The sequence below is a fragment of the Styela clava genome, chromosome 14 (assembly GCF_964204865.1).
Source record: "Styela clava chromosome 14, kaStyClav1.hap1.2, whole genome shotgun sequence".
NCBI classification, from domain to species: Eukaryota; Metazoa; Chordata; class Ascidiacea; order Stolidobranchia; family Styelidae; genus Styela; species Styela clava.
Genome location: NC_135263.1, coordinates 9,643,161 through 9,670,936, shown reverse-complemented (window position 1 = coordinate 9,670,936; position 27,776 = coordinate 9,643,161). Strand labels below are relative to the sequence as shown.

At 34.9% G+C, this 27,776-nt stretch overlaps 3 protein-coding genes and 1 long non-coding RNA gene across 4 annotated transcripts; all 4 read left to right on the top strand.

Annotated features, from left to right (window-relative positions):
• The first annotated feature begins 393 nt into the window (after positions 1-393).
• On the top strand, positions 394-2,025 carry LOC144431968 (uncharacterized). The gene is made up of 3 exons (XR_013480316.1): positions 394-727; positions 1,018-1,134; positions 1,556-2,025. It is a non-coding gene; the product is annotated as an uncharacterized LOC144431968 (long non-coding RNA).
• Positions 2,026-6,915: 4,890 nt separating this feature from the next.
• On the top strand, positions 6,916-14,586 carry LOC120341340 (uncharacterized). Its single transcript, XM_078120067.1, has 6 exons — positions 6,916-7,075; positions 7,676-7,954; positions 8,107-8,463; positions 13,353-13,631; positions 13,784-14,080; positions 14,207-14,586. The coding sequence occupies exons 1-6, from the start codon at positions 7,009-7,011 to the stop codon at positions 14,314-14,316; spliced, it is 1,389 nt and encodes a 462-aa protein (XP_077976193.1). The 5' UTR covers positions 6,916-7,008; the 3' UTR covers positions 14,317-14,586.
• Positions 14,587-18,531: 3,945 nt separating this feature from the next.
• LOC120340583 (uncharacterized) lies at positions 18,532-20,524 on the top strand. Its single transcript, XM_078119688.1, has 4 exons — positions 18,532-18,687; positions 19,288-19,566; positions 19,719-20,015; positions 20,142-20,524. The coding sequence occupies exons 1-4, from the start codon at positions 18,621-18,623 to the stop codon at positions 20,249-20,251; spliced, it is 753 nt and encodes a 250-aa protein (XP_077975814.1). The 5' UTR covers positions 18,532-18,620; the 3' UTR covers positions 20,252-20,524.
• A 4,704-nt stretch (positions 20,525-25,228) lies between these two features.
• Positions 25,229-27,244, top strand: LOC120340585 (uncharacterized). The gene is made up of 4 exons (XM_078119687.1): positions 25,229-25,353; positions 25,925-26,203; positions 26,356-26,652; positions 26,779-27,244. The coding sequence occupies exons 1-4, from the start codon at positions 25,287-25,289 to the stop codon at positions 26,886-26,888; spliced, it is 753 nt and encodes a 250-aa protein (XP_077975813.1). The 5' UTR covers positions 25,229-25,286; the 3' UTR covers positions 26,889-27,244.
• The last annotated feature ends 532 nt before the right edge of the window (positions 27,245-27,776 follow it).

Here is a 27,776-nt window from a genome sequence, read left to right as displayed (position 1 = left end):
AAATTTTGTCAGAGAATTTGAAATACTAAGGAATTGTATTTGAACTATAAATCTAGTGTGTATAAATTTAGTATGTATTAGAATGAACATGTCTAATATATTTAATTTTTTACGTTTATTGTACATAATCTAACTCAATATACTAAAAATTGATGAATTGTATGCCGATGCGATCAACACCTCAAACACTGATGGAATGGACATATAAAAAATGAATATTGGATTATTTATCTTATGATTGCTCGAATGGTTATATACTTTTTGTTATAATTTATTATATTATCCCATTAAAAAAAAAAAAAAAAAAAAAAAAAAAAAAGATATTAAACACTCGTACATCCTTGCCATAAATAGCAATTTTAGTTGAGCACTAGCTCATAAGACCTTGTTAAATAGGTACGGTGCGGTAACTCCAAGGAAGGCTAGACCTAGAATAATATGTCACAAACAACGATATTTTCTGGCTTGCATGAAATGTTTATGATTAATTTAATGACTCTTCTTGACTATTCAGCAGACTTATACTACTATATAGGCCACAGCATATTTGGAAATAGAAATGAATGGCTGTTTCTGTAATGCACGGTTGTGTGAAAGAGAAGAAATTAATCAATTTTACTAATGCCGGTTGGTCTAAATATAAATTCATAGAGTCGACAAGAACCTGGGAAGCAATGATAAGTTATGCCGGAGTGGAAAGAAAGGTAGCATTGGAAATGATTGAGAGGTGAGAAATGAAGTTGTAGACAAACAGTTGATGTTTCAAAATATAGTCTATAGTCCATACTCATACTGTCATAGGACATTTCAGACTGTGATATATCAAAATTTAGTGTAGATATAGTCTAGTAATGGTATGCAAACACTGCTGGACTGTAGAACATGCAATGAGCATATATACGCTCATTTAGTACCGTACATCAGATAAAATGCATTATGTATTCAAGGTATTAGTTAGTATTTAGGGGTATTTTTAAAATCATGCTGCTCCAAATATTATTTTCTTCCTTATTTTAGATACTGTACTACAAAAGAAAACGGCAATGTTCCACCAATCCGACCTAACGCAGGCTCTGATCCCTGCTGCTATCAGTGCTATAAAATGGATTAAACAAGAAGTCTTGAAGCTTAAAGGTATATGAGAATCATAATAGTTGCAAACAGCTTAGATGGGCTATTCATATTGAAATACTTTAGCACTTTTCTGCAATTGGAACTGCCCATCAAATTCATGTTGGAGACTTCATTGAGATTTTCAATTCATTTTTTTCCCTCGACTATGAAGATCTTTTGAGGTTAACGAGGTATTAATAAATAAAGCTGAGGAATTTGAAGAGGATATGAAGAATGTAAATGATACCAGGGCACGTCTATTTAACACTGTCAAACATAAGGATTATACTCTCCACCCAACAATGATTCACTGAAGAAGCATGTGGCCCTCAAATCAGTTCTTGAGTTGGCAAACTGCAAAGAAAAATAGTCAAAATAATTTATGAAAGTGTGCCAAAATCAACTTAAATTGCATAGATTTTTGTTTTTGTATTGACTGCAGAAATCACAGTACACCTATAGAGGAAAAGTCGATTTTTGAGATAGTGGATTTCGAAAACAATTCAGAAGAAAGTGAATTAGATATTACAGTTGATTTAATAAGTATCATACATTTGTTTTTTTTTTCGGACATTTGTTAGTGTCGTAGTCCTGTTTCTAGAAATATTATTGCCTTTGTTCAAATACATAACCACATAAACTAAAAAAAGATTAATTGTAAAATTTCTGTTCACTATGTTATGTACATATTGTACATTCATTTAATTTTCTTGACTTTTGCGGTAAATTTCTAAGTGAGAAATAACTGATTTATTTGTGTTTTCGTGCTCACGATGTTAATTTGTGACTTCATTGCTTAAAAATAAATACGTTTGATACTTGATAGCTTCTATAAAATGGATGTAGCTTTTTATGCTGTTCTTGTTGTAAACTGCTTGTGGTTATTACATAAAATTTATTCTCAAATGTGAATCAGCGTTGTTGGTGTCGCTGCTTTCGAGGTCACTCCCGACTCCTGTCACACAATTAAAGTATTTTTTTTTGTTGGTTACATGTATGCCATATTTTTCGTAATCTACCTAATAAATTATGATTGACTGAGGAAGTCCGATTTTGGTCAGGCAAAACATTACAGGAATACATTTGTGTTAGTGTGCTGTAGGGCTCTCGAATTGTATAGTTCTTATGTATGCGTTGTAAACTTATGGTTATTGAATTTCCGGGAACCTCTTATATTCAATTTCGCACCAGGATTGTGGAACAAGCTGTAATGCGTTCATTATGTTCGTTTTCACACAAAACTGAAGAATTTATTTAGTTACCAGAAGTGCGCTACGAAACTCATTTTCTGGGCGTTTTCGTGGTTTCGTCTCACGGCCCATATCCGTGGTAAGGATCTACAAGTGTTTAATAATTTACTTATACATTTTTCAACAACGTCTTAGCATAACTTAACTAATAATAACTAAACAGGGCTATGGAAAGCCTGCCCAACTCAGCGCAAGGTCGAGCAGAAATAACTAATATTCATCCGCTCGCTAACAGCTGGTTTAATTCAATTGTTACGTCATGCAGAAGTCATTGTTCAGTGCCGAAAATGTAGAGAATATAGGACAGATCGTAGCACATATTTCTTGTAGTAAAAGCGTCTTTTCCGTAAAACGTGCAACTTTTGGAAGTGGGAACAAGGCAATATTTGTTACTAAATTTTTAAGGAACATTTTAAAATCATTTTCAGGTAGTTACCTGATGTGCGCTACGAAACTCACTTTCTAGGCGTTTTTCAGGGCCTCGGCTCGCGGCCTATAAGTTTTATTGATTTTTCATCTCTAGTATGAGATGTTAGTGAGATAATTCACAAAATTCACACGGTACTCACCGTTAACAACAGTAGTTTCAAATTTTGGATTTTTTATATGGATAATACAATCTTGGGTGTCGCTGCTCGAAAATTAGTTCTCAATCAATCAATCATTTATTCGTCGTCACAAGAACATCAAATGCCCAAAAAATGGTACAGGAAATAAATATAATAATAAGGATATTTGTGCGACAGGAGTCGCGAAGGACCTTATTAGGTCTTTAATCAGCGACACCTAAAGCGCTGTTACTGGTTCAGTATTGCTACAAACATTGACTATGCAATAGTCGTTATGATGAACATATTTTGAATCATTGAAAAAATTCGCAGCAAACGCAACTTTACTAAAATCATATAATAGAAAAAAAAGAAAAACAACTCAAGTATAAATTTATAAAAAAGGCATATTTGGATAAATGTATATAAGTTACATAAAAGACAAAAGACGAGCGAAGGGAAAATGGTTACACCAAAGGGATCACAAAACGTTGATATGTATATATATATATATACAAAACGCTCCACAGTAAGTGGGCATAAAATTAAGGATGGTAGGCATATGCTTGCTCAATAAATTGAAATATAATGAATTTGGGCATTTTAGCGTAGAGGTTGCACCAAGGTTGGTAAAGTACCGGGTACTTTAGAAATAGACTCCTTACACCTATAGTTCCGTCGGCTTTTTGGGCAGCCATGGCGACAGTCTACAAATGCGACTACTGGGCTATGAACAGAAGGCGAATTATACTGAATACTCCAATCAATGGCTGATGGAAGAGAGATAATAACTAATATATTTACTTTTTAGATATAATTTGAAACCGTAATAGCCTAAAGATTTAATGGTACTTGGTAAGGCATTCCACAGTTTCACACCCGTGTATTTTATGTATTTCTGCGTCCTGCTTGATGAATATCTTGGAACATAATATGAACTTGACGAAGCTGATTTAGTAAAGTATGAATGGATATTACTCTGCATTCTGAAAATTCCCGCGAATGCCATGGGAAGCTTGGTATCGAAGTACTGGTGCATGAGTTTCAGTATCTCAAATTCATGGATATGACCAAGCTTAATAATTCGACACCTGTGGTACAAAGGATCTAGTCTAGATCGGAAAGGTGCACTACATATGGTTCTAATTGCTTTGTTTTGCAAAACTTCTAATCTGTGGAGTAGAGTCGATGACGCACTACCCCAAGTTACAATGCCATACTGCAGATACGACTGGAAAAGAGAGAGTTGGTTTTCCGACCCTTTAATGCAATATCAGGAAATTAACTATCTCTATTAAGCGGTGTTAGATTAATGATTCGTACGGTACTCACCACCAAATACAGTAGTTTCCTAACTCTAAAATTTCACTTTCTCCAAATTAGATATTTGAACCTTGGGTATCGCTGCTCGATAACCAGCTTTGGTTACACGCGACCTCCCTCCCCCAGTAAAACAGTAATTTTCATTTTTTTCTCGTATTTTCTGTGTTCATTTGTTTTTTTATTTATTTACTAGTTGGAAAAATAAACCTGACTTGTCTTCATCTGATTGACATCTCAATGTTAAAAATTCAGCTCCGGGTAAATGTTGTATCACATCTTCCTGGTGCAACTGAGACCAAGATTTGGAACCATAATCTCTAATAAATGAAGCAACATCATGGCAAATTGATAGAGATGTGATATATATCAAGGTTGATCCGATTAGAAGTCGCTGTGCCAACACCGTCAAATTGTTCCCAAAAAAATTAATGCTTCTCAAAAGATCGCGAAGAATATTTATATTCAACAACCGTTCTGTTCTTCAGAAATGGCAAATTCCAAAAGAAAATTTCCTCTCTCTCTTCTACAACTTCTTGTTTCGATGATTTACTGGGTGTGCCAGAAGGTCCTTCATTGGACACGTCAGTGTACATAACGATCGTTTCAATATTATGTTGTTGTTCTTGTTAGTACTCTTCTCTTTCGTCATGATGAAATCGCTTTTCCCTTCGAATACTGGACCAATTGCTTTGAAATTGGAAGATTAATTTTTTTGTCAGAAGGCTTTTACTTATTTCAAAAATTTCTGTGGACTTCAATAGATTCGTTTTTTATGTGTCAAAATAAAAAATAGCGACACCTTGTGACGTATACATATATTTGAGCACAGCTCTCTTGTTACTTATCGATCTTGATCGGTATTTGTCTGTCTGTCTGTTAGATGCACGCGATATCTCACGAAAGCGAGGTTGAATCTGCTCCAAATCGGACGAGAAGCCTATTGATTTTGGATGAATTATGTCGTATAATTAGCGAGTTATCAAATAATTACTGATGGAACACGCGGTGTCACTATAGAGTCATGAATCGAAACCGCAGTTTCGATCGATAAGTCTTCGGTCTCCGACCGATATACTCGTTTTCACCTTATATTTTAGTGTCGCTTAGATTGGCTTGAATTTTGGTATGCAAGATAATTTAGAAAATTACTTTATTAAAAAATAGGTAAAACCCTATAGTGGCATAGCGGATTTATATCGAAGTGATTAAAATCAATGAATAAGGAAGGAATTCCGATATATTGAAAATGTGCCGAACATATTACAATACGTAGCCCGGAGATTTTGATAATATTGTCTAAGATAGAACGAGTGGTGATGATTTGAATGAATTCTTTTAATAAATTTTCTGCAGTGAATTGGCACAAAATCCAACCTGTGAGACTATTTTGTGATTGGAAAAAGAACATTCATACCATGTGTCCTATATAACTGTTCATTGGGCTTCAATCGTTTGCAAAGCTAATTGTGAAGAATAGAATGAGACGAAACGATACTTTCGGACGTCTTACTTCCTGCTAAGGATCTTGTATAACTAAATCAAATATTTGAGTTATTCGTCATTTACTTCCTTTTTTAATCTATGATCATTCACGTCGCCTGTTTGTTTCCCGTTTGAAAATCAAATCGGTCGCAAGGAAATATCAGACAATATTTACGATATTATTTAATGTTAGTGCTACCACACATATGCAAACCAACATTTTATTGGCGTAAATTGGCTCAGAATGAAACCACCCGTCGGTAGTTAGTTATATCACTGGCCAATAGACAGGAATAACAATGTCTAATAAGGAAGCGTAGTTGGATAAGAATATTGAATATTACTGAGACATCTGAAATTTTTTTGACTTTTCATATTATATATGAATAACACGATATGTTATGAAACTTTTATTCGTAATACAAATACTTTTATAATAGGTGGAAATGCATTACTTATTAGTTAGTGTGCGTTTATCTCGCATTTCGCGATAGCGGAATAAATATTTCCTGTTCTCTATACCTCTATAGAAATGAAAAATGCGTACAATTAGCAAACCAAAGGCCGATAGTGCGACGCAGTGATTTTTTTGTTTAATTTTTTTAAAACTTAAAGACAGTGGCACTCTATTTTTCTTGCATCTGTGTGTTAAACACAAACATCCTCTATAGTTTTCCTATGTCGAAACGTATTCAGGTAGCGATAGTCATTCAACAAAACATTGGTAACTAAATTCCATAAAATTTAAATACTATCAAATAAATATTTGTCGATAAAGTTCGACCAAGCTATGCGAAATTGAGGTGTTTTTTTATGTTTATGGCGGCTGATTTTTTGACTGCCACAAACCAATGGCGCGAGGCGGGGTACCACGGCAGCAAATCGAAAACCATGGTGGGTAAAATTGTGCTTCCACAAACCATGGCATGTAGGCTGTAATGGCAGGACTGCCCCTTATGGTGACAAACTTTGGGTAAGTTGGAACATTTCCATATGGATACAGTTTACGATTATTTGGGTTAGGTTCTAGGTTTAATGCATGTTGATGTAACACACGTTTAAATGAACCGTATTTGCGTTTGAATACAATTTTCTACATTATGCAGTTTTAATGTGCACTAATAGTTGATTGAGAAACTTTTTCTCATCTATTTTTTTTCATTAAAAAAACAAGCTGAGGTTAATATAATGATTCATTACCGGAACTATTTCACTATAAAGCTAGCAGCACAAACCGACTTTTGCCATTCCTATTTGTTTTAAAGTTGAACAAATACCGAAGTCGGCAAAAAATGATGTTCAAAATTGTTCTGTCCTGTTGCTTTACTGTGTTGCTGTTCGTGGATCAGAGCAGTGCCCGTAAGTAAATTTTTACAATATTATACATCATTTTACAATTTGCACACCGAATTTATTACAAAAAGGCGCATAATCTTCACGAGAATCATTTAATACATTGTTTGAAAGGTTCTAAATTCTTATGCACCTTATACATCTCGCATTTTGGTATCTCCAACAACAGGGACGATTGAAAAAATTTAAAAAATAATTTTATTAGGTAATAATGGTTGCTAGACCAGTGCCCTACCAGGCCACATAAGCACAAATACTCCCATTTAGTTGAACAAATGTTTTATTAAAATTTATATCAATTTCTCCGTTTAAACTCGTTTAACATGATAAAATGTGGTTTTACAAATCCTGTACTTTAGTTAGAATACAAGTGCGCTGACGCATGGATTATGGTCAAAATTATGTTATACAATATTATTATTTACAATTTATCTAAAAATGGCAATAAATATTTGTAGCGAAAAACGATTAAAATACGGTGAACGATTGTTTTTACTTGTGTTTGAAAATGGGGCAACCCATATATACTTGTATTCATCTATTTTAGTGTTTGTTAATTTTTTTTTATCTTTCAAATTTGTAACTAATATCTTTCGTATGTCACAGAACTTGGTGTTATCCCTAAATGTCAAAACGGGGATTGGAGCGGTTGGTTAGACAGAGATGATCCAAGCTTAACTGGTGATTGGGAGACATGGTCGTCTTTTCCTAGGAAACCATGTGAAAATCCAGTGGCGCAACACTTTGAGTTGGTAAATCCCAATGATCCACCACCTTTGGCGCAACAGTTGGTTATTTTTCCTCCCGCTGGAGGAGTTGCCTGTATCAATAACCGGGGAGATAGAAAATGCCCAGATCTGAAAATCAGATTCTGCTGTCCGAAATGTAAGTTTACATTGGATGAAATTTTCATTCACTTTATTGGCCATACGCCACACAAGCCCTTTAAAGGCAATGTCATCTGTTAACTATTCAATATTATTTGGTATTTGAGATGTTATCTAACTGGCCACACGACTCTTTTGTATTCGTTGCAGTGCCGAAGTGCGACGAAGAAGGGTACGATTGGACAGACTGGTATGACGTAGATGATCCTACCGACAGTACAGGCGACTACGAGCTTTTGTCAGATCTGGTAAGCCAAAACCAAGATGGAGTATGTGAGAAACCAACTGCGATTGATGCCATTGTTGTGGCAACTCAGAACCCCTGGCAATCGGGTGGCAATGTTGACATGGTGGTGGACACTCAGGTTGGCCTAATTTGCAAGAATGAAAAACAACCGGAGGGAATATGCTGTGAGGACTACGCAGTAAGATTTTGCTGTAAATTATGTGAGTATCATTTACTTATTATTCTCACTTACTTACCTGTAAATAAAGTAGTGTTAACTGGTTCGTTACTGAATTCAAGTCTTTTACAAACTTTGTACTCAACAATTATTGTCGCTTTTACTACAGGTCCAAAAAAACAGGAGCCAATTGGAACTGATCTGACCACAGATTCACAAGTAGGAGAGGTTATAGCAAAAGAATTGAATAAAGATATAATCAAAACGCCTCCAACATAGATCATACTTTTCGTCGATACACTTCAATCCACTATATTCAAGGAATGCTTACTTACTTTCCAATCAAGCATTATATATGTATTAGTGCAAGTGCCGATCCATTGCATGCTCACTAGAAATGTGACTTTTGTTTAATATTTCATTTAAATGTTCGCTATAATAATGTCATTAATGGGAAGTATTATAAGTGATGCTCTTGAAATTTTATGTATATATATGTGTATGAAAGGAATTCGTATGACAACAATAAAAAATTGACAACATACGTTTTTCATTATTATCTGATAAAGAACTAAAGATTACTGATGCTAAAGATGCTGATGTAACATTTGAAAATAAAATTGTACATATCTTCATGATTTGCAATTGGGCTTACTGGATAACTGTATCGTGTTATGACCGTGCTGAATGGTGGTTGCATCAATTGTATGTTACAATAGGAAGTATAGATATAACACCCGAACCGAAAGTCGCCAATCAATAGAGGTGATAGTTCTTGGATGTACAGTAAGAAGGTGTCATTAACCCAGGATAATTTCTTCGACTGCGCTGGCGGTATGATCTGCCTTCTTTTTCAGTGATCTACTTGTCGCGTCGCCTCATCTCTCACATAGCTGTTTGTTGCTCGGTATATTATAACCAAAGATCAAGTACTAGACGATGATATTTTATTTATTACTAATAATTTTTCTAACTCAACATTAAGTAACATAATATTGAACTCATGAATATTGCCAATTTAAATAATTAAAACTGAAATAAAATAATGAATTATGAAATCGCACATATAGAAAACTAGGGATCCGTCAAACGAAAATGTGATTGATATTAAATTACGGTAACTCAATTTTCTAATACTAGTAAAAAATCACATATTTAGAACCTAAAATAAATATTTAAATGTTTATAATTACTTATATGAAAATGTCAAATTAATTAAATAGCTGAAACAAATATATACCGTGAACGTGACAAATAAATATATATATGGGTGTAATAATATCGGCAGGTAATATACACTGGTTGCAGACATTAGGATAACATATATTCTATAGAATAAAATTAGAAGAAGACCGTAAACTTTTGTGAAAGGTAGTGTGAAAACTGCATCAGTCTACTTTTGCTTCTGTTTGTCGACGTCGGATTCGATGCTCTGTCCGGATTCCAATTTCTTCTCACAGCTGATCATAAGTTCTACTCATTCTATTACCATTTGGACTAGTTCTACTTCTGAGAATCCCAGTCGATCAGCATTTGAGATATCAAAAGTACCACAGCCAGCCGCGGTGTCTACTCCACCTGAAAGAACAAATCATTTAAATTTGTTATAAAACTAATAATAGATATAACATATTTTATCAAATATGAAAATACTGCCTATTATTCTTCTCGGTATTACGGCGGCCAACTTGGTCAATGCGCGAATGTTCACGCAGTAAATTCGGAGCCAGGTCACACGGCGAATGCTTTTTTCAGCTTGCACTGGCAACGTAGGCCTTGAGTTAGGTTTCTCTGTGTTCCCATGTAATCCTTTTCATTGAGTGTCCGAATTTTATAAAAGGCATGTCTGGAAATGCTCCATCTGACATCCATTCTTAGAAAAGCGTGAAACAAATGTTTCGATGTGTGGTGTTCCTTGATTTTGGAATGTTCTAATGGTCTCTGATTTGGATTTACCCATGTTGAGGATGTCAGTTTTGATCTGATGTTCAACCCATGTCCACTAGCTTACTTAGCCTACCTACAGCTGATAAAATTGAATGTATGAGATGCCGAAATGGAAAGGTTCTGGTCATTCTAAATCTGAGGCATACCACCTCATAACTTATGAGTGACAGGTTGTGAAGAGCCTTTATCTAAGAAAATGTTCTCCCTCAATAAAATTACTCTGGTTTTTGATGTTTTAGTGTCGCTTAAATTGGCTTGCATTTTTGTACACAAAGTAATTTATTGAAAGGTAGGTGAAATCAGTTAGTGGCATCAGTGGTTAAAATTAATGAATATGGAATTACGAAATATTGAAAGGGTGCCAAACATATTTTAATACGTAGCCCGGAGATTTTGAAAATATTGTCTGAGATAGAAAGAGTGATGATGATTTGAATAAATTCGTTTGATACATTTTCTTTAAATTGGCACAAAGTATGTAGTTTGGCTTAAATTATTGGTCTACTTTCTTGTTTGTATAATATTTATCCTGAAAAGATGTTAGCCTTTGGCATAGATTTTGATGAAAGATATCTATGGTAAAGCTAGTCAACACTGAATTGGTGCGCCTTCAAATTTAGCCTTTCATGTACGCCAGAGTTATACAAAAAAGCCTTGATTTTGACTGATTCAATTGGCTATTGGAGACATATTCCCATCCCGACCAAATTTGCCAAAATTTTGTAATGCTTTGCATTTTCTTTACAACCTGTGATACTATTTTGTAATTAAAAAGATCATTTGTACCTATATGACCGTCCATTACGCTTCAATCGTTTGCAAAGCTGATTGTGAAGAATAAATTGAGACGAAACAATACTTTCGGACGTATTACTTCCTGCTCTGAAAGAAAGGATCTTGTATAACTAAATCAAATATTTGAATTATTCGTCATTTATTTCCTTTCATAATTCACGATCATTCACGTCGCCTGTTTGTTTCCCGTTTGAAAATCAAATCGGTCGCAAGGAAATATCAGACAATATTTACAATATTATTTAATGTTAGTGCTACCACACATATGCACACCAACATTTTATTGGCGCAAATTGGCTCAAGATGAAACCACTCGTCGGTAGTTAGTTATATCACTGGCCGATAGACAGGAATAACAATGTCTAATAAGGAAGCGTAGTTGGACGAGAATATTGAATATTACTGAGACATCTGAAAATTTTTTGACTTTTCATATTATATATGAATAACACGATCTGTTATGAAACTTTTATTCGTAATACAAATACTTTTATAATAGGTGGAAATGCATTACTTATTAGTTAGTGTGCGTTTATCTCGCTTTTTGCGATAGCGGAATAAATATTTCCTGTTCGCTATACCTCTATAGAAATGAAAAATGCGTACAATTACCAAACCAAAGGCCGATAGTGCGACGCAGTGATTTTTTTTTGTTTAATTTTTTTAAAACTTGAAGACAGACGCACTCTATTTTTCCTGCATCTGTGTATTAAACACAAACATCCTCTATAATTTTCCTATGTCGAAACGTATTCAGGTAGCGATAGTCATTCAACAAAACATTGGTAACTAAATTCCAAAAAATTTAAATACTACCAAATAAATATTTGCCGATAAAGTTCGACCAAGCTATGCGAAATTGAGATAATTCTTTATGTTAATGGCGGCTGATTTTTTGGCTGCCACAAACCAATGGCGTGAGGCGGGGTACCACGGAAGCAAATTGAAAATCATGGTGGGTAAAATTGTGCTCCCACAAATCATAGCATGAAGGCTGTAGCGCCAGGATACTTTATGGTGACAAACTTTGGGTAAAATGGAACATTTTCCTTATGGATACAGTTTTGATTAATTAGGTTCCAAGTTTAAGTAGATATATATAATTCCGCATGGAAAACTAAAACTGGTACATGACTTTGTGAATATACCGGTGCTATCGTCATAAAATCATTTGCAAGTGACGGCGCGGTTCGTTCGTGGCAGGAGCCGCCATGAAGTGGTAAGTACTGCGCCTCGATTCATTCGGTTATGTAATACCATCTAGTTTGAACACTGGGTTGTCGGTTGTCGATCTTAATTACAGGCTACATTTTAAAACTGTTTAATACGTGTTGATGTAACACACGTTTAAATAAACCGTATTTGCGTTTGAATATAATTTTCTACATTATGCAGTTCTAATGTGCACTAATAGTTGATTGAGAAACTTTTTCTCATCTATTTTTTTTTTATTAAAAAAACAAGCTGAGGTTAATATAATGACTCATTACCGGAACTATTTTACTATAAAGCTAGCAGCACAAACCGACTTTTGCCATACCTATTTGTTTTAAAGTTGAACAAATAACGAAATCGGCAAAAAAATGATGTTCAAAATTGTTTTGTCCTGTTGCTTTACTGTGTTGATGTTCGTGGATCAGAGCAGTGCCCGTAAGTATATTTTTACAATATATTACAAAATTTTACAATTTGCATACCGAATTTATTACAGAAAAGCACATAATTTTCACGAGAACTATTTAATACATTGTTTGAAAGGTTCTAAATTCTTATACACCTTATACATCTCGCATTTTGGTATCTCCGACAACAGTGACGATTGGAAAAATTTGAAAAACAATTTTATTAGGTAATTATGGTTGCTAGACAAGTGCCCTAACAGGCCACATGAGCAGAAATACTCCCACTTAGTGAAACAAATGTTTTATCAAAATTTATATCAATTTCCCCGTTTAAACTCGTTTAACATGAGAAAATGTGGTTTTACAAATCCTGTACTTCAGTTAGAATACAAGTGAGCTGACGTATGGATTATGGCCAAAATTATGCTATACAATAATATCATTTACAAATTTTCTGAAAATGGCAATAAATATTTGTAGCGAAAAACGATTAAAATACGGTGAACGATTGTTTTTACTTGTGTTTGAAAATGGGGCAACCCATATATACTTGTATTTATCTATTTTAGTGTTTGTTAATTTTTTTTTATCTTTCAAATTTGTAACTAATATCTTTCGTATGTCACAGAACTTGGTGTTATCCCTAAATGTCAAAATGGGGATTGGAGCGGTTGGTTAGACAGAGATGATCCAAGCTTAAATGGTGATTGGGAGACATGGTCGTCTTTTCCTAGGAAACCATGTGAAAATCCAGTGGCGCAACATTTTGAGTTGGTAAATCCCAATGATCCACCACCATTGGCGCAACAGTTGATTATTTTTCCTCCCGCTGGAGGAGTTGCCTGTATCAATAGCCGAGGAGATAGAAATTGCCCAGATCTGAAAATCAGATTCTGCTGTCCGAAATGTAAGTTTACATTGGATGGAATTTTCATTCACTTCATTGGCCATACGCCAAACAAGCACTTTAAAAATATTGTCATCTGTTAACTATTCAATATTATTTGGTATTTGAGATGTTATCTAACTGGCCACACGACTTTTTTGTATTCGTTGCAGTGCCGAAATGCGACGAAGAAGGGTACAAATGGACAGACTGGTATGACGTAGATGATCCTACCGACAGTACAGGCGACTACGAGCTTTTGTCAGATCTGGTAAGCCAAAACCAGCACATGGTATGTGAGAAACCAACTGCGATTGATGCCATTGTTGTGGCAACTCAGGACCCCTGGCAATCGGGTGGCAATGTCGACATGGTGGTGGACACTCAGGTTGGCCTAATTTGCAAGAATGAAAAACAACCGGAGGGAATATGCTGTGAGGACTACGCAGTAAGATTTTGCTGTAAATTATGTGAGTATCATTTACTTATTATTCTCACTTACTTATCTGTAAATAAAGTAGTGTTAACTGGTTCGTTACTGGATTCAAGTCTCTTACAAACTTTGCACTCAACAATTATTGTCGCTTTTACTACAGGTCCAAAAAAACAGAAGCCAATTGGAACTGATCTGACCACAGATTCACAAGTAGGAGAGGTTATAGCAAAAGAATTGAATAAAGATATAATCAAAACGCCTCAAACATAGATCATACTTTTCATCGATACACTTCAATCCACTTCATTCAAGGAATGCTTACTTACTATTCAACCAAGCATTATTTATAAATTAGTGCAAGTGTTGATCCATTGCATGCTCACTATAAAAATGTGACTTTTGTTTAATATTCCATTTAAATGTTCGCTATAATAATGTCATTAAGGGTAAATATTGTAAGTGATCTCTTGAAATTTTATGTGTATATATATATATGTATGAAAGGAATTCGTATGACAACAATAAAAAAGTGACAACATACGTTTTCCATTATTATCCAATAAAGAACTAAATATAATTATGCTGATGTAACATTTGAAAATGAAATTGTACATATCTTCATGATTTGCAATTGGGCTTACTGGATAACTGTACCGCGTTATGACCGTGCTGAATGGTGGTTGCATCAATTTCATGTTACAATAGAACGTATAAGTATAACATCCGACCGAAAGCCGCCGATCAATAGAGGTGATGGTTCTTGGATGTACAGTAAGAAGGTGTCATTAACCCAAGATAATTTCTTCGAGTGCGCTGGCGGTATGATCTGCCTTCTTTTTAAGTTACTACTTGTCGCGTCGCCTCATCTCTCACATAGCTGTTGGTTGCTCGGTATAATATAAACCAAAGATCAAGAACTAGATGATGATATTTTTTTTATTAGTAATAATTTTTCTAACTCAACATTAAGTAACATAATACTGAACTCATGAATATAGCCCATTTAAATAATGAAAACTGAAATAAAATAATGAATTATGAAACGCACATATAGAAAACTAGGAATTCGTCAAACGAAAATGTGATATTAAATTACGGTAACTTAGTTTTCTAATACTAGTAAAAAATCACATATTTAGAACTTAAAATAAATATTCAAATGTTTTTAATTACTTATATGAAAATATCATATTAATTAAATAGCCGAAACAAATATATAACGTGAATGTTACAAATAAATATATATATGGGTGTAATAATATCAATAAATAACCGGTAAATCATGCAGGTAATATATACTAGTTGCAGACATTATAGCATAATCTATAGAATAAATTTAAATGAAGACCGTAAATTTTGTGAAAGGTAGTGGGAAAACTGCATCAGTCAACTTTTGCTTCTGTTTCTCGACGTCGAAGTCGTTGCTCTGTCCGGATTCCAATTTCTTCTCACAGCTGATCATAAGTTCTACTCCGTCTATTATCATTTGGACTAGTTCTACTTCTGAGAATCCCAGTCGATCAGCATTTGAGATATCAAAAGTACCACAGTCAGCCGGGGTGTCTACTCCACCTGAAAGAACAAATCATTTAGATTTGTTATAAAACTAATAATGGATATAACATATTTTATCAAATATAAAAAGACTGCCTATTATTATTCTCGATATTACGGCGGCCAAATTGGTCAATGCGCGAATATTCAAGACTGTAAATTCGGAGCCAGGTCACAAGGCGAATGCTTTTTTCAGCATGCACTGGAAACGTAGGCCTTGAGTTAGGTTTCTCTGTGTTCCCATGTAATCCTTTTCATTGAGTGTCCGAATTTTATAAAAGGCATGTCTGGAAATGCTTCATCTGACATCCATTCTTAGGAAAGCGTGAAATAAATGTTTCGAAGTGTGGTGTTCCTTGATTTTGGAGTGTACTAATGGTCTCTGATTTGGATTTAACCATGTTGAGGATGTCAGTTTTGATCTGATGTTCAACCCATGTCCACTAGCTTACTTAGCCTACCTACAGCTGATAAAATTGAATGTATAAGATGCCGAAATGGAAAGGTTCTGGTCATTCTAAATCTGAGGCATACCACCTCATAACTTATGAGTGACAGGTTGTGAAGAGCCTTTATATATGAAAATGTTCTCCAATAAAATTATTCTGGTTTTTGATGTTTTAGTGTCGCCTAAATTGGCTTGCATTTTTGTATACAAAGTAATTTATTGAAAGGTAGGTGAAAACAATTAGTGGCATCAGTGGTTAAAATTAATGAATATGGAATTCCAAGATATTGAAAGGGTGCCAAACATATTTTAATACGTAGCCCGGAGATTTTGAAAATATTGTCTGAGATAGAAAGAGTGATAATGATTTGAATGAATTCGTTTAATAAATTTTTTGTAAATTGGCACAAAGTCTATTGTTTGCAGTGGCGTAACCAGGGGGTGGTTGGCGGGTCGACCCCCCCCCCCCCCCTTTTTTTTATAATACAAAAAAAATAAAATCATTTTTCTGTATCAAATATAGCAATTTTCTGTAACTTGAAATGCTTTTTAGGCCCCCAAGACTACTAAAAACACGCCTATTCCAGCGTTCGATCGGACCCGCTAGCGGTTTCGATCTAACTTGGCAAAAAAATTCAGAACACCCGCCTTTGAAAATTTCTGGCTAGGCCCCTGGTTGTTTGGCGTCAATTATTGGTCTACTTTCTTGTTTGTATAATATTTATCCTGAAAAGATGTTAGCCATTGGCATAGATTTTGATGAAAGATATCTATGGTAAAGCTAGTCAACACTGAATTGGTGCGCCTTCATCTTTAGCTTTTCATGTACGCCAGAGTTATACTGAAAAGCCTTGATTTTGACTAATTCAAATGGCTATTGGGGACAAATTCCCATCCCGACCAAATTTGTCAAAATTTTGTAATGCTTTGCATTTTCTTCACCAACCTGTGAGACTATTTGTAATTGAAAAAGATCATTTGTACCTATATGACGGTCCATTACGCTTCAATCGTTTGCAAAGTTGATTGTGAAGAATAAATTGAGACGAAACGATACTTTCGGACGTCTTACTTCCTGCTCTGAAAGAAAGGATCTTGTATAACTAAATCAAATATTTGAGTTATTCGTCATTTACTTCCTTTAATAATTCACGATCATTCACGTCGCCCGTTTGTTTCCCGTTTGAAAATCAAATCGGTCGCAAGGAAATATCAGACAATTTTTACAATATTATTTAATGTTAGTGCTACCACACATATGCAAACCAACATTTTATTGGCGTAAATTGGCTCAAGATGAAACCACCCGTCGGTAGTTAGTTATATCACTGGCCAATAGACAGGAATAACAATGTCTAATAAGGAAGCGTAGTTGGACGAGAATATTGAATATTACTGAGACATCTGAAAATTTTTTGACTTTTCCTATTATATATGAATAACACGGTCTGTTATGAAACTTTTATTCGTAATAAAAATACTTTTATAATAGGTGGAAATGCATTACTTATTAGTTAGTGTGCGTTTATCTCGCATTTTGCGATAGCGGAATAAATATTTCCTGTTCTCTATACCTCTATAGAAATGAAAAATGCGTACAATTAACAAATTGAAGGCCGATAGTGCGACGCAGTGATTTTTTGGTTTAATTTTTTCAAAACTTGAAGACAGCCGCACTCTATTTTTCTTGCATCTGTGTATTAAACACAAACATCCTCTATAGTTTTCCTATGTCGAAACGTATTCAGGTAGTAATAGTCATTCAACAAAACATTGGTAACAAATTCCAAAAATTTTGAATCCTACCAAATAAATATTTGCCGATAAAGTTCGACCAAGCTATGCGAAATTGAGATAATTTTTTATGTTAATGGCGGCTGATTTTTTGGCTGCCACAAACCAATGGCGTGAGGCAGCGTAAAATCAAATTGAAAACCATGGTGGGTAAAACTGAGCTTCCACAAATCATAGCATGTAGGCTGTAATGGCAGAATACCTTATGGTGACAAACTTTGGGTAAAATGGAACATCTTCCTTATGGATACAGTTTTGATTAATTTGGGGTTAGGTTCCAGGTTTAAGTAGATATAATTCCGCATGGAAAACTAAAACTGGTACATGACTGTGTGAATATACCGGTGCTACCGCCATAAAATCATGGCAAGTGACGGCGCGGTTCGTTCGTGGCGGGAGCCGCCATGAAGTGGTAAGTACTGCGCCTCGATTCATTCGGTTATGTAATACCATCTAGTTTGAACACTGGGTTGTCGGTTGTCGATCTAAATTACAGGCTGCACTTTAAAACTGTTTAATACATGTTGATGTAACACACGTTTAAATAAACCGTATTTGCGTTTGAATATAATTTTCTTAATTATGCAGTTTTAATTAATGTGCACTAATAGTTGATTGAGTAATTTTTACTCATCTTTTTTTTATTATTACAAAAACAAGCAGCGGTTAATATAATGATTCATTACCGGAGCTATTTTACTATAAAGCTAGCAGCACAAACCGACTTTTGCCATACCTATTTGTTTTAAAGTTGAACAAATAACGAAATCGCTAAAAAATGATGTTCAAAATTATTTTGTCCTGTTGTTTTACTGTGTTGATGTTCGTGGATCAGAGCAGTGCCCGTAAGTATATTTTTACAATATAATACAAAATTTTACAATTTACACACCGAATTTATTACAAGAAGGCACATAATCTTCACGAGAATTATTTAATACATTGTTTGAGAGGTTCTAAATTCTTATACATCTTATACAGCTCGCATTTTGGTATCTCCGACAACAGTGACGATTAAAAAAATTTAAAAAATAATTTCATTAGGTAATAATGGTTGCTAGACCAGTGCCCTACCAGGCCACATAAGCACAAATACTCCCATTTAGTTAAACAAGTGTTTTATTAAAATTTATATCAATTTCTCCGTTTAAACTCGTTTAACACGAGAAAATGTTGATTTACAAATCCTGTTCTTTAGTTAGAATACAAGTGCGCTGAAGTATGGATTATGGCCAAAATTATGCTATACAATAATATCATTTACGATTTATCTGAAAATGGCAATAAATATTTGTAGCGAAAAACGATTAAAATACGGTGAACGATTGCTTTTACTTGTGTTTGAAAATGGGGCAACCCATATATACTTGTATTTATCTATTTTAGTGTTTGTTAATTTTTTTTTATCTTTCAAATTTGTAACTAATATCTTTCGTATGTCACAGAACTTGGTGTTATCCCTAAATGTCAAAACGGGGATTGGAGCGGTTGGTTAGACAGAGATGATCCAAGCTTAACTGGTGATTGGGAGACATGGTCGTCTTTTCCTAGGAAACCGTGTGAAAATCCAGTGGCGCAACACTTTGAGTTGATAAATCCCAATGATCCACCACCATTGGCGCAACAGTTGGTTATTTTTCCTCCCGCTGGAGGAGTTGCCTGTATCAATGACCGAGGAGATAGAAAATGCCCAGATCTGAAAATCAGATTCTGCTGTCCGAAAGGTAAGTTTACATTGGATGGAATTTTCATTCACTTTATTTGCCATACGCCACACAAGCCCTTTAAAGGCAATGTCGTCTGTTAACTATTCAATATTATTTGGTATTTAAGATGTTATCTAACTGGCCACACGACTTTTTTGTATTCGTTGCAGCGCCGAAGTGCGACGAAGAAGGGTACGATTGGACAGACTGGTATGACGTAGATGATCCTACCGACAGTACAGGTGACTACGAGCTTTTGTCAGATCTGGTAAGCCAAAACCAGGACAGGGTATGTGAGAAACCAACTGCGATTGATGCCATCGTTGTGGCAACTCAGGACTCCTGGCAATCGGGTGGCAATGTTGACATGGTGGTGGACACTCAGGTTGGCCTAATTTGCAAGAATGAAAAACAACCGGAGGGAATATGCTGTGAGGACTACGCAGTAAGATTTTGCTGTAAATTATGTGAGTATCATTTACTTATTATTCTCACTTACTTATCTGTAAATAAAATAGTGTTAACTGGTTCGTTACTGGATTCAAGTCTTTTACAAACTTTGCACTCAACAATTATTGTCGTTTTTACTGCAGGTCCAAAAAAACAGAAGCCAATTGGAACTGATCTGACCACAGGTTCACAAGTAGGAGAGGTTATAGCAAAAGAATTGAATAAAGATATAATCAAAACGCCTCAAACATAGATCACACTTTTCGTCGATACACTTCAATCCACTATATTCAAGGAATGCATACTTACTATTCAACCAAGCATTATTTATAAATTAGTGCAAGTGTTGATCCATTGCATGCTCACTAGAAATGTGACTTTTGTTTAATATTCTATTTAAATGTTCGCTATAATAATGTCATTAATGGTAGATATTGTAAGTGATCCTCTTGAAATTTTATGTGTATATATATATATATATATGTATGAAAAGAATTCGTATGACAACAATAAAAAAGAGACAACATACGTTTTCCATTATTATCCGATAAAGAATTAAAGATAATTATACTGATGTAACATTTAAAAATGAAATTGTACGTATCTTCATGATTTGCAATTGGTCTTACTGGATAACTGTACCGTGTTATGACCGTGCTGAATGGTGATTGCATCAATTGCATGTTACATTAAAACGTAGAGGTATAACACCCGACCGAAAGCCGCCGATCAATAGAGGTGATGGTTCTTGGATGTACAGTAAGAAGGTGTCATTAACCCAGGATAATTTCTTCGACTGCGCTGGCGGTATGATCCGCTTTCTTTTTCAGTAATCTACTTGTCGCGTCGCCTCATCCCTCACATAGCTGTTGGTTGTTCGGTATATCATAACCAAAGATCAAGTACTAGATCAGGGGTTCTCAACCTTTTCTCTGTTAAGTACCCCCCCCCCCCCCCCCCCCCGGGTCACGAAACAATCAACGCGAACCCCCAGTTATCAGACACCAAACTGAATCGTGACATATTGACTAACAATTTGCTGCACATTCTTGCGTCTCAATCACAACAACGTAAGATCAGGGAAAATGTACGCTGAGTTTCAGTTTGTACTTATTGGACACGTTAGTGGACATAACGATCGTTTTGGTATTTTTGTTGTTCTTGTTCTTATTTGTCTTCTTCTTGGTATCGTTATGAAAAAAATCGCTTTTCTCGTTGATTACTGGACCAATTGCTTTGAAATTTTCAGTGAGTAAAGATTATATTTTTCCCCAGAAGGCTATTACTTTTTTTCATTTCAAATATTTCTGATAGCTCTGTGAGATTTGTTTTTGTTTGCTATGACGTCATTAAACGTTCAGCGGACATCGGACGCCATTTTGTGTCCTACTGTGCAGCTTCGCTTGGTGTGAATATATTTGTAGACTGTGATCTGACGGTACGGTAAACCGTACTGTACTGCGATAGACGTGTCCATATATTTGGGCGTAGCTCTCTTGTTTTCCTCTTCTAGTTACTTTCTTCGTTAAAGGATATTAAAAAATAGCAACACACGAAAACTCAACTGTCTTCCAAGTATCCCTGAAAATTTTCTCGTGAACCCCTGGGGGTTCGCGAACCCCAGGCTGAGAACCCCTGTACTAGATGATGATATTTTATTTATTACTAATAATTTTTCTAACTCAACATTAAGTAACATAATATTGAACTCATGAATATTGCCAATTTAAATAATTAAAACTGAAATAAAATAATGAATTATGAAATCACACATATAGAAAACTAGGGATTCGTCAAACGAAAGTGTGCTGTTAAATTACGGTAACTTAATACTAGTAAAAAATCACATATTTAGAACCAAAAATAAATATTTAAATGTTAATAATTACTTATATGGAAATGTCATACTAGTTGAATAGCCGAAACAAATATATACCGTGAATGGGACAAATAAATATATATATGGGTGTAATAATATCAATAAATAACCAGTAAATCATGCAGGTAATATATACTAGTTGCAGACATTATAGCATAATCTATAGAATAAATTTAGATGAAGACCGTAAACTTTTGTGAAAGGTAGTGGGAAAACTGCATCAGTCTACTTTTGCTTCTGTTTGTCGATGTCGGAGTCGATGCTCTGTCCGGATTCCAATTTCTTCTCACAGCTGATCATAAGTTCTACTCCGTCTATTACCATTTGGACTAGTTCTACTTCCGAGAATCCCAGTCGATCAGCATTTGAGATATCAAAAGTACCACAGTCAGCCGGGGTGTCTACTCCACCTGAAAGAACAAATCATTTAGATTTGTTATAAAACTAATAATGGATATAACATATTTTATCAAATATAAAAAGACTGCCTATTATTATTCTCGATATTACGGCGGCCAAATTGGTCAATGCGCGAATATTCAAGACTGTAAATTCGGAGCCAGGTCACAAGGCGAATGCTTTTTTCAGCATGCACTGGAAACGTAGGCCTTGAGTTAGGTTTCTCTGTGTTCCCATGTAATCCTTTTCATTGAGTGTCCGAATTTTATAAAAGGCATGTCTGGAAATGCTTCATCTGACATCCATTCTTAGGAAAGCGTGAAATAAATGTTTCGAAGTGTGGTGTTCCTTGATTTTGGAGTGTACTAATGGTCTCTGATTTGGATTTAACCATGTTGAGGATGTCAGTTTTGATCTGATGTTCAACCCATGTCCACTAGCTTACTTAGCCTACCTACAGCTGATAAAATTGAATGTATAAGATGCCGAAATGGAAAGGTTCTGGTCATTCTAAATCTGAGGCATACCACCTCATAACTTATGAGTGACAGGTTGTGAAGAGCCTTTATATATGAAAATGTTCTCCAATAAAATTATTCTGGTTTTTGATGTTTTAGTGTCGCCTAAATTGGCTTGCATTTTTGTATACAAAGTAATTTATTGAAAGGTAGGTGAAAACAATTAGTGGCATCAGTGGTTAAAATTAATGAATATGGAATTCCAAGATATTGAAAGGGTGCCAAACATATTTTAATACGTAGCCCGGAGATTTTGAAAATATTGTCTGAGATAGAAAGAGTGATAATGATTTGAATGAATTCGTTTAATAAATTTTTTGTAAATTGGCACAAAGTCTATTGTTTGCAGTGGCGTAACCAGGGGGTGGTTGGCGGGTCGACCCCCCCCCCCCCCCTTTTTTTATAATACAAAAAAAATAAAATCATTTTTCTGTATCAAATATAGCAATTTTCTGTAACTTGAAATGCTTTTTAGGCCCCCAAGACTACTAAAAACACGCCTATTCCAGCGTTCGATCGGACCCGCTAGCGGTTTCGATCTAACTTGGCAAAAAAATTCAGAACACCCGCCTTTGAAAATTTCTGGCTAGGCCCCTGGTTGTTTGGCGTCAATTATTGGTCTACTTTCTTGTTTGTATAATATTTATCCTGAAAAGATGTTAGCCATTGGCATAGATTTTGATGAAAGATATCTATGGTAAAGCTAGTCAACACTGAATTGGTGCGCCTTCATCTTTAGCTTTTCATGTACGCCAGAGTTATACTGAAAAGCCTTGATTTTGACTAATTCAAATGGCTATTGGGGACAAATTCCCATCCCGACCAAATTTGTCAAAATTTTGTAATGCTTTGCATTTTCTTCACCAACCTGTGAGACTATTTGTAATTGAAAAAGATCATTTGTACCTATATGACGGTCCATTACGCTTCAATCGTTTGCAAAGTTGATTGTGAAGAATAAATTGAGACGAAACGATACTTTCGGACGTCTTACTTCCTGCTCTGAAAGAAAGGATCTTGTATAACTAAATCAAATATTTGAGTTATTCGTCATTTACTTCCTTTAATAATTCACGATCATTCACGTCGCCCGTTTGTTTCCCGTTTGAAAATCAAATCGGTCGCAAGGAAATATCAGACAATTTTTACAATATTATTTAATGTTAGTGCTACCACACATATGCACACCAACATTTTATTGGCGTAAATTGGCTCAAGATGAAACCACCCGTCGGTAGTTAGTTATATCACTGGCCAATAGACAGGAATAACAATGTCTAATAAGGAAGCGTAGTTGGACGAGAATATTGAATATTACTGAGACATCTGAAAATTTTTTGACTTTTCATATTATATATATGAATAACACGGTCTGTTATGAAACTTTTATTCGTAATAAAAATACTTTTATAATAGGTGGAAATGCATTACTTATTAGTTAGTGTGCGTTTATCTCGCATTTTGCGATAGCGGAATAAATATTTCCTGTTCTCTATACCTCTATAGAAATGAAAAATGCGTACAATTAACAAATTGAAGGCCGATAGTGCGACGCAGTGATTTTTTGGTTTAATTTTTTTAAAACTTGAAGACAGCCGCACTCTATTTTTCTTGCATCTGTGTATTAAACACAAACATCCTCTATAGTTTTCCTATGTCGAAACGTATTCAGGTAGTGATAGTCATTCAACAAAACATTGGTAACAAATTCCAAAAATTTTGAATCCTACCAAATAAATATTTGCCGATAAAGTTCGACCAAGCTATGCGGAATTGAGATAATTTTTTATGTTAATGGCGGCTGATTTTTTGGCTGCCACAAACCAATGGCGTGAGGCAGCGTAAAATCAAATTGAAAACCATGGTGGGTAAAACTGAGCTTCCACAAATCATAGCATGTAGGCTGTAATGGCAGAATACCTTATGGTGACAAACTTTGGGTAAAATGGAACATCTTCCTTATGGATACAGTTTTGATTAATTTGGGGTTAGGTTCCAGGTTTAAGTAGATATAATTCCGCATGGAAAACTAAAACTGTTACATGACTGTGTGAATATACCGGTGCTACCGCCATAAAATCATGGCAAGTGACGGCGCGGTTCGTTCGTGGCGGGAGCCGCCATGAAGTGGTAAGTACTGCGCCTCGATTCATTCGGTTATGTAATACCATCTAGTTTGAACACTGGGTTGTCGGTTGTCGATCTAAATTACAGGCTGCACTTTAAAACTGTTTAATACATGTTGATGTAACACACGTTTAAATAAACCGTATTTGCGTTTGAATATAATTTTCTTAATTATGCAGTTTTAATTAATGTGCACTAATAGTTGATTGAGTAATTTTTACTCATCTTTTTTTTATTATTACAAAAACAAGCAGCGGTTAATATAATGATTCATTACCGGAACTATTTTACTATAAAGCTAGCAGCACCGACTTTTGCCATACCTATTTGTTTTAAACTTGAACAAATAACGAAATCGCTAAAAAATGATGTTCAAAATTATTTTGTCCTGTTGTTTTACTGTGTTGATGTTCGTGGATCAGAGCAGTGCCCGTAAGTATATTTTTACAATATAATACAAAATTTTACAATTTACACACCGAATTTATTACAAGAAGGCACATAATCTTCACGAGAATTATTTAATACATTGTTTGAAAGGTTCTAAATTCTTATACATCTTATACAGCTCGCATTTTGGTATCTCCGACAACAGTGACGATTAAAAAATTTTAAAAAATAATTTCATTAGGTAATAATGGTTGCTAGACCAGTGCCCTACCAGGCCACATAAGCACAAATACTCCCATTTAGTTAAACAAATGTTTTATTAAAATTTATATCAATTTCTCCGTTTAAACTCGTTTAACATGAGAAAATGTTGATTTACAAATCCTGTACTTTAGTTAGAATACAAGTGCGCTGACGTATGGATTATGGCCAAAATTATGCTATACAATAATATCATTTACGATTTATCTGAAAATGACAATAAATATTTGTAGCGAAAAACGTGTGTTTGAAAATGGGTCAACCCATTTATACTTGTATTTATCTATTTTAGTGTTTGTTAATTTTTTTTTTATCTTTCAAATTTGTAACTAATATCTTTGGTATGTCACAGAACTCGGTGTTATTCCTAAATGTCAAAACGGGGATTGGAGCGGTTGGTTAGACAGGGATGATCCAAGCGTAACTGGTGATTGGGAGACATGGTCGTCTTTTCCTAGGAAACCATGTGAGAATCCAGTGGCGCAACACTTTGAGTTGGTAAATCCCAATGATCCACCACCATTGGCGCAACAGTTGGTTATTTATCCTCCCACTGGAGGAGTTGCCTGTATCAATGACCGAGGAGATAGAAAATGCCCAGATCTGAAAATCAGATTCTGCTGTCCGAAATGTAAGTTTACATTGGATGGAATTTTCATTCACTTTATTTGCCATACGCCACACAAGCCCTTTAAAGGCAATGTCGTCTGTTAACTATTCAATATTATTTGGTATTTGAGATGTTATCTAACTGGCCACATGACTTTTTTGTATTCATTGCAGTGCCGAAGTGCGACGAAGAAGGCTACGATTGGACAGACTGGTATGACGTAGATGATCCTACCGACAGTACAGGCGACTACGAGCTTTTGTCAGATCTGGTAAGCCAAAACCAGGACAAGGTATGTGAGAAACCAACTGCGATTGATGCCATTGTTGTGGCAACTCAGGACTCCTGGCAATCGGGTGGCAATGTTGACATGGTGGTGGACACTCAGGTTGGCCTAATTTGCAAGAATGAAAAACAACCGGAGGGAATATGCTGTGAGGACTACGCAGTAAGATTTTGCTGTAAATTATGTGAGTATCATTTACTTATTAATCTTACTTACTTACCTGTAAATAAAATAGTGTTAACTGGTTCTTTACTGGATTCAAGATTTTTATAAACTTTCCACTCAACAATTATTGTCGCTTTTACTGCAGGTCCGAAAAAACAGAAGTCAAATGGAACTGATCTGGCCACAGGTTCACAAGTAGGAGAGGTTATAGCAAAAGAATTGAATAAAGATATAATCAAAACGCCTCAAACATAGATCATACTTTTCGTCGATACACTTCAATCCACTATATTCAAGGAATGCTTACTTACTATTCAACCAAGCATTATTTATAAATTAGTGAAAGTGTTGATCCATTGCATGCTCACTAGAAATGTGACTTTTGTTTAATATTCTATTTAAATGTTCGCTATAATAATGTCATTAATGGTAAATATTGTAATTGATGCTCTTGAAATTTTATATATATATGTATGAAAGGAATTCGTATGACAACAATAAAAAAGTGACAACACACGTTTTCCATTATTATCCGATAAAGAACAAGAGATAATTATGCTGATGTAACATTTGAAAATAAAGTTGTACATATCTTCATGATTTGCAATTGGGCTTACTGGATAACTGTACCGTGTTATGACCGTGCTGAATGGTGGCTGCATCAATTGTATGTTACAATAGGAAGTATATATAGGTATAACACCCGAACCGAAAGCCGCCAATCAATAGAGGTAGGTGATGGACAGTACATAGACATGGACAGACATGTACAGTAAGAAGGTGTCATTAACCCAGGATAATTTCTTCGACTGCGCTGGCGGTATGATCCGCTTTCTTTTTCAGTAATCTACTTGTCGCGTCGCCTCATCCCTCACATAGCTGTTGGTTGCTCGGTATATTATAACCAAAGATCAAGTACTAGATGATGATATTTTATTTATAACTAATAATTTTTCTAACTTAACATTAAGTAACATAATATTAAACTCATAAATATTACCAATTTAAATAATTAAAACCGAAATAAAATAATGAATTATGAAATCACACATATAGAAAACTAGGGATCCGTCAAACGAAAGTGTGATGTTAAATTACGGTAACCTAATTTTCTAATACTAGTAAAAATCACATATTTAGAAC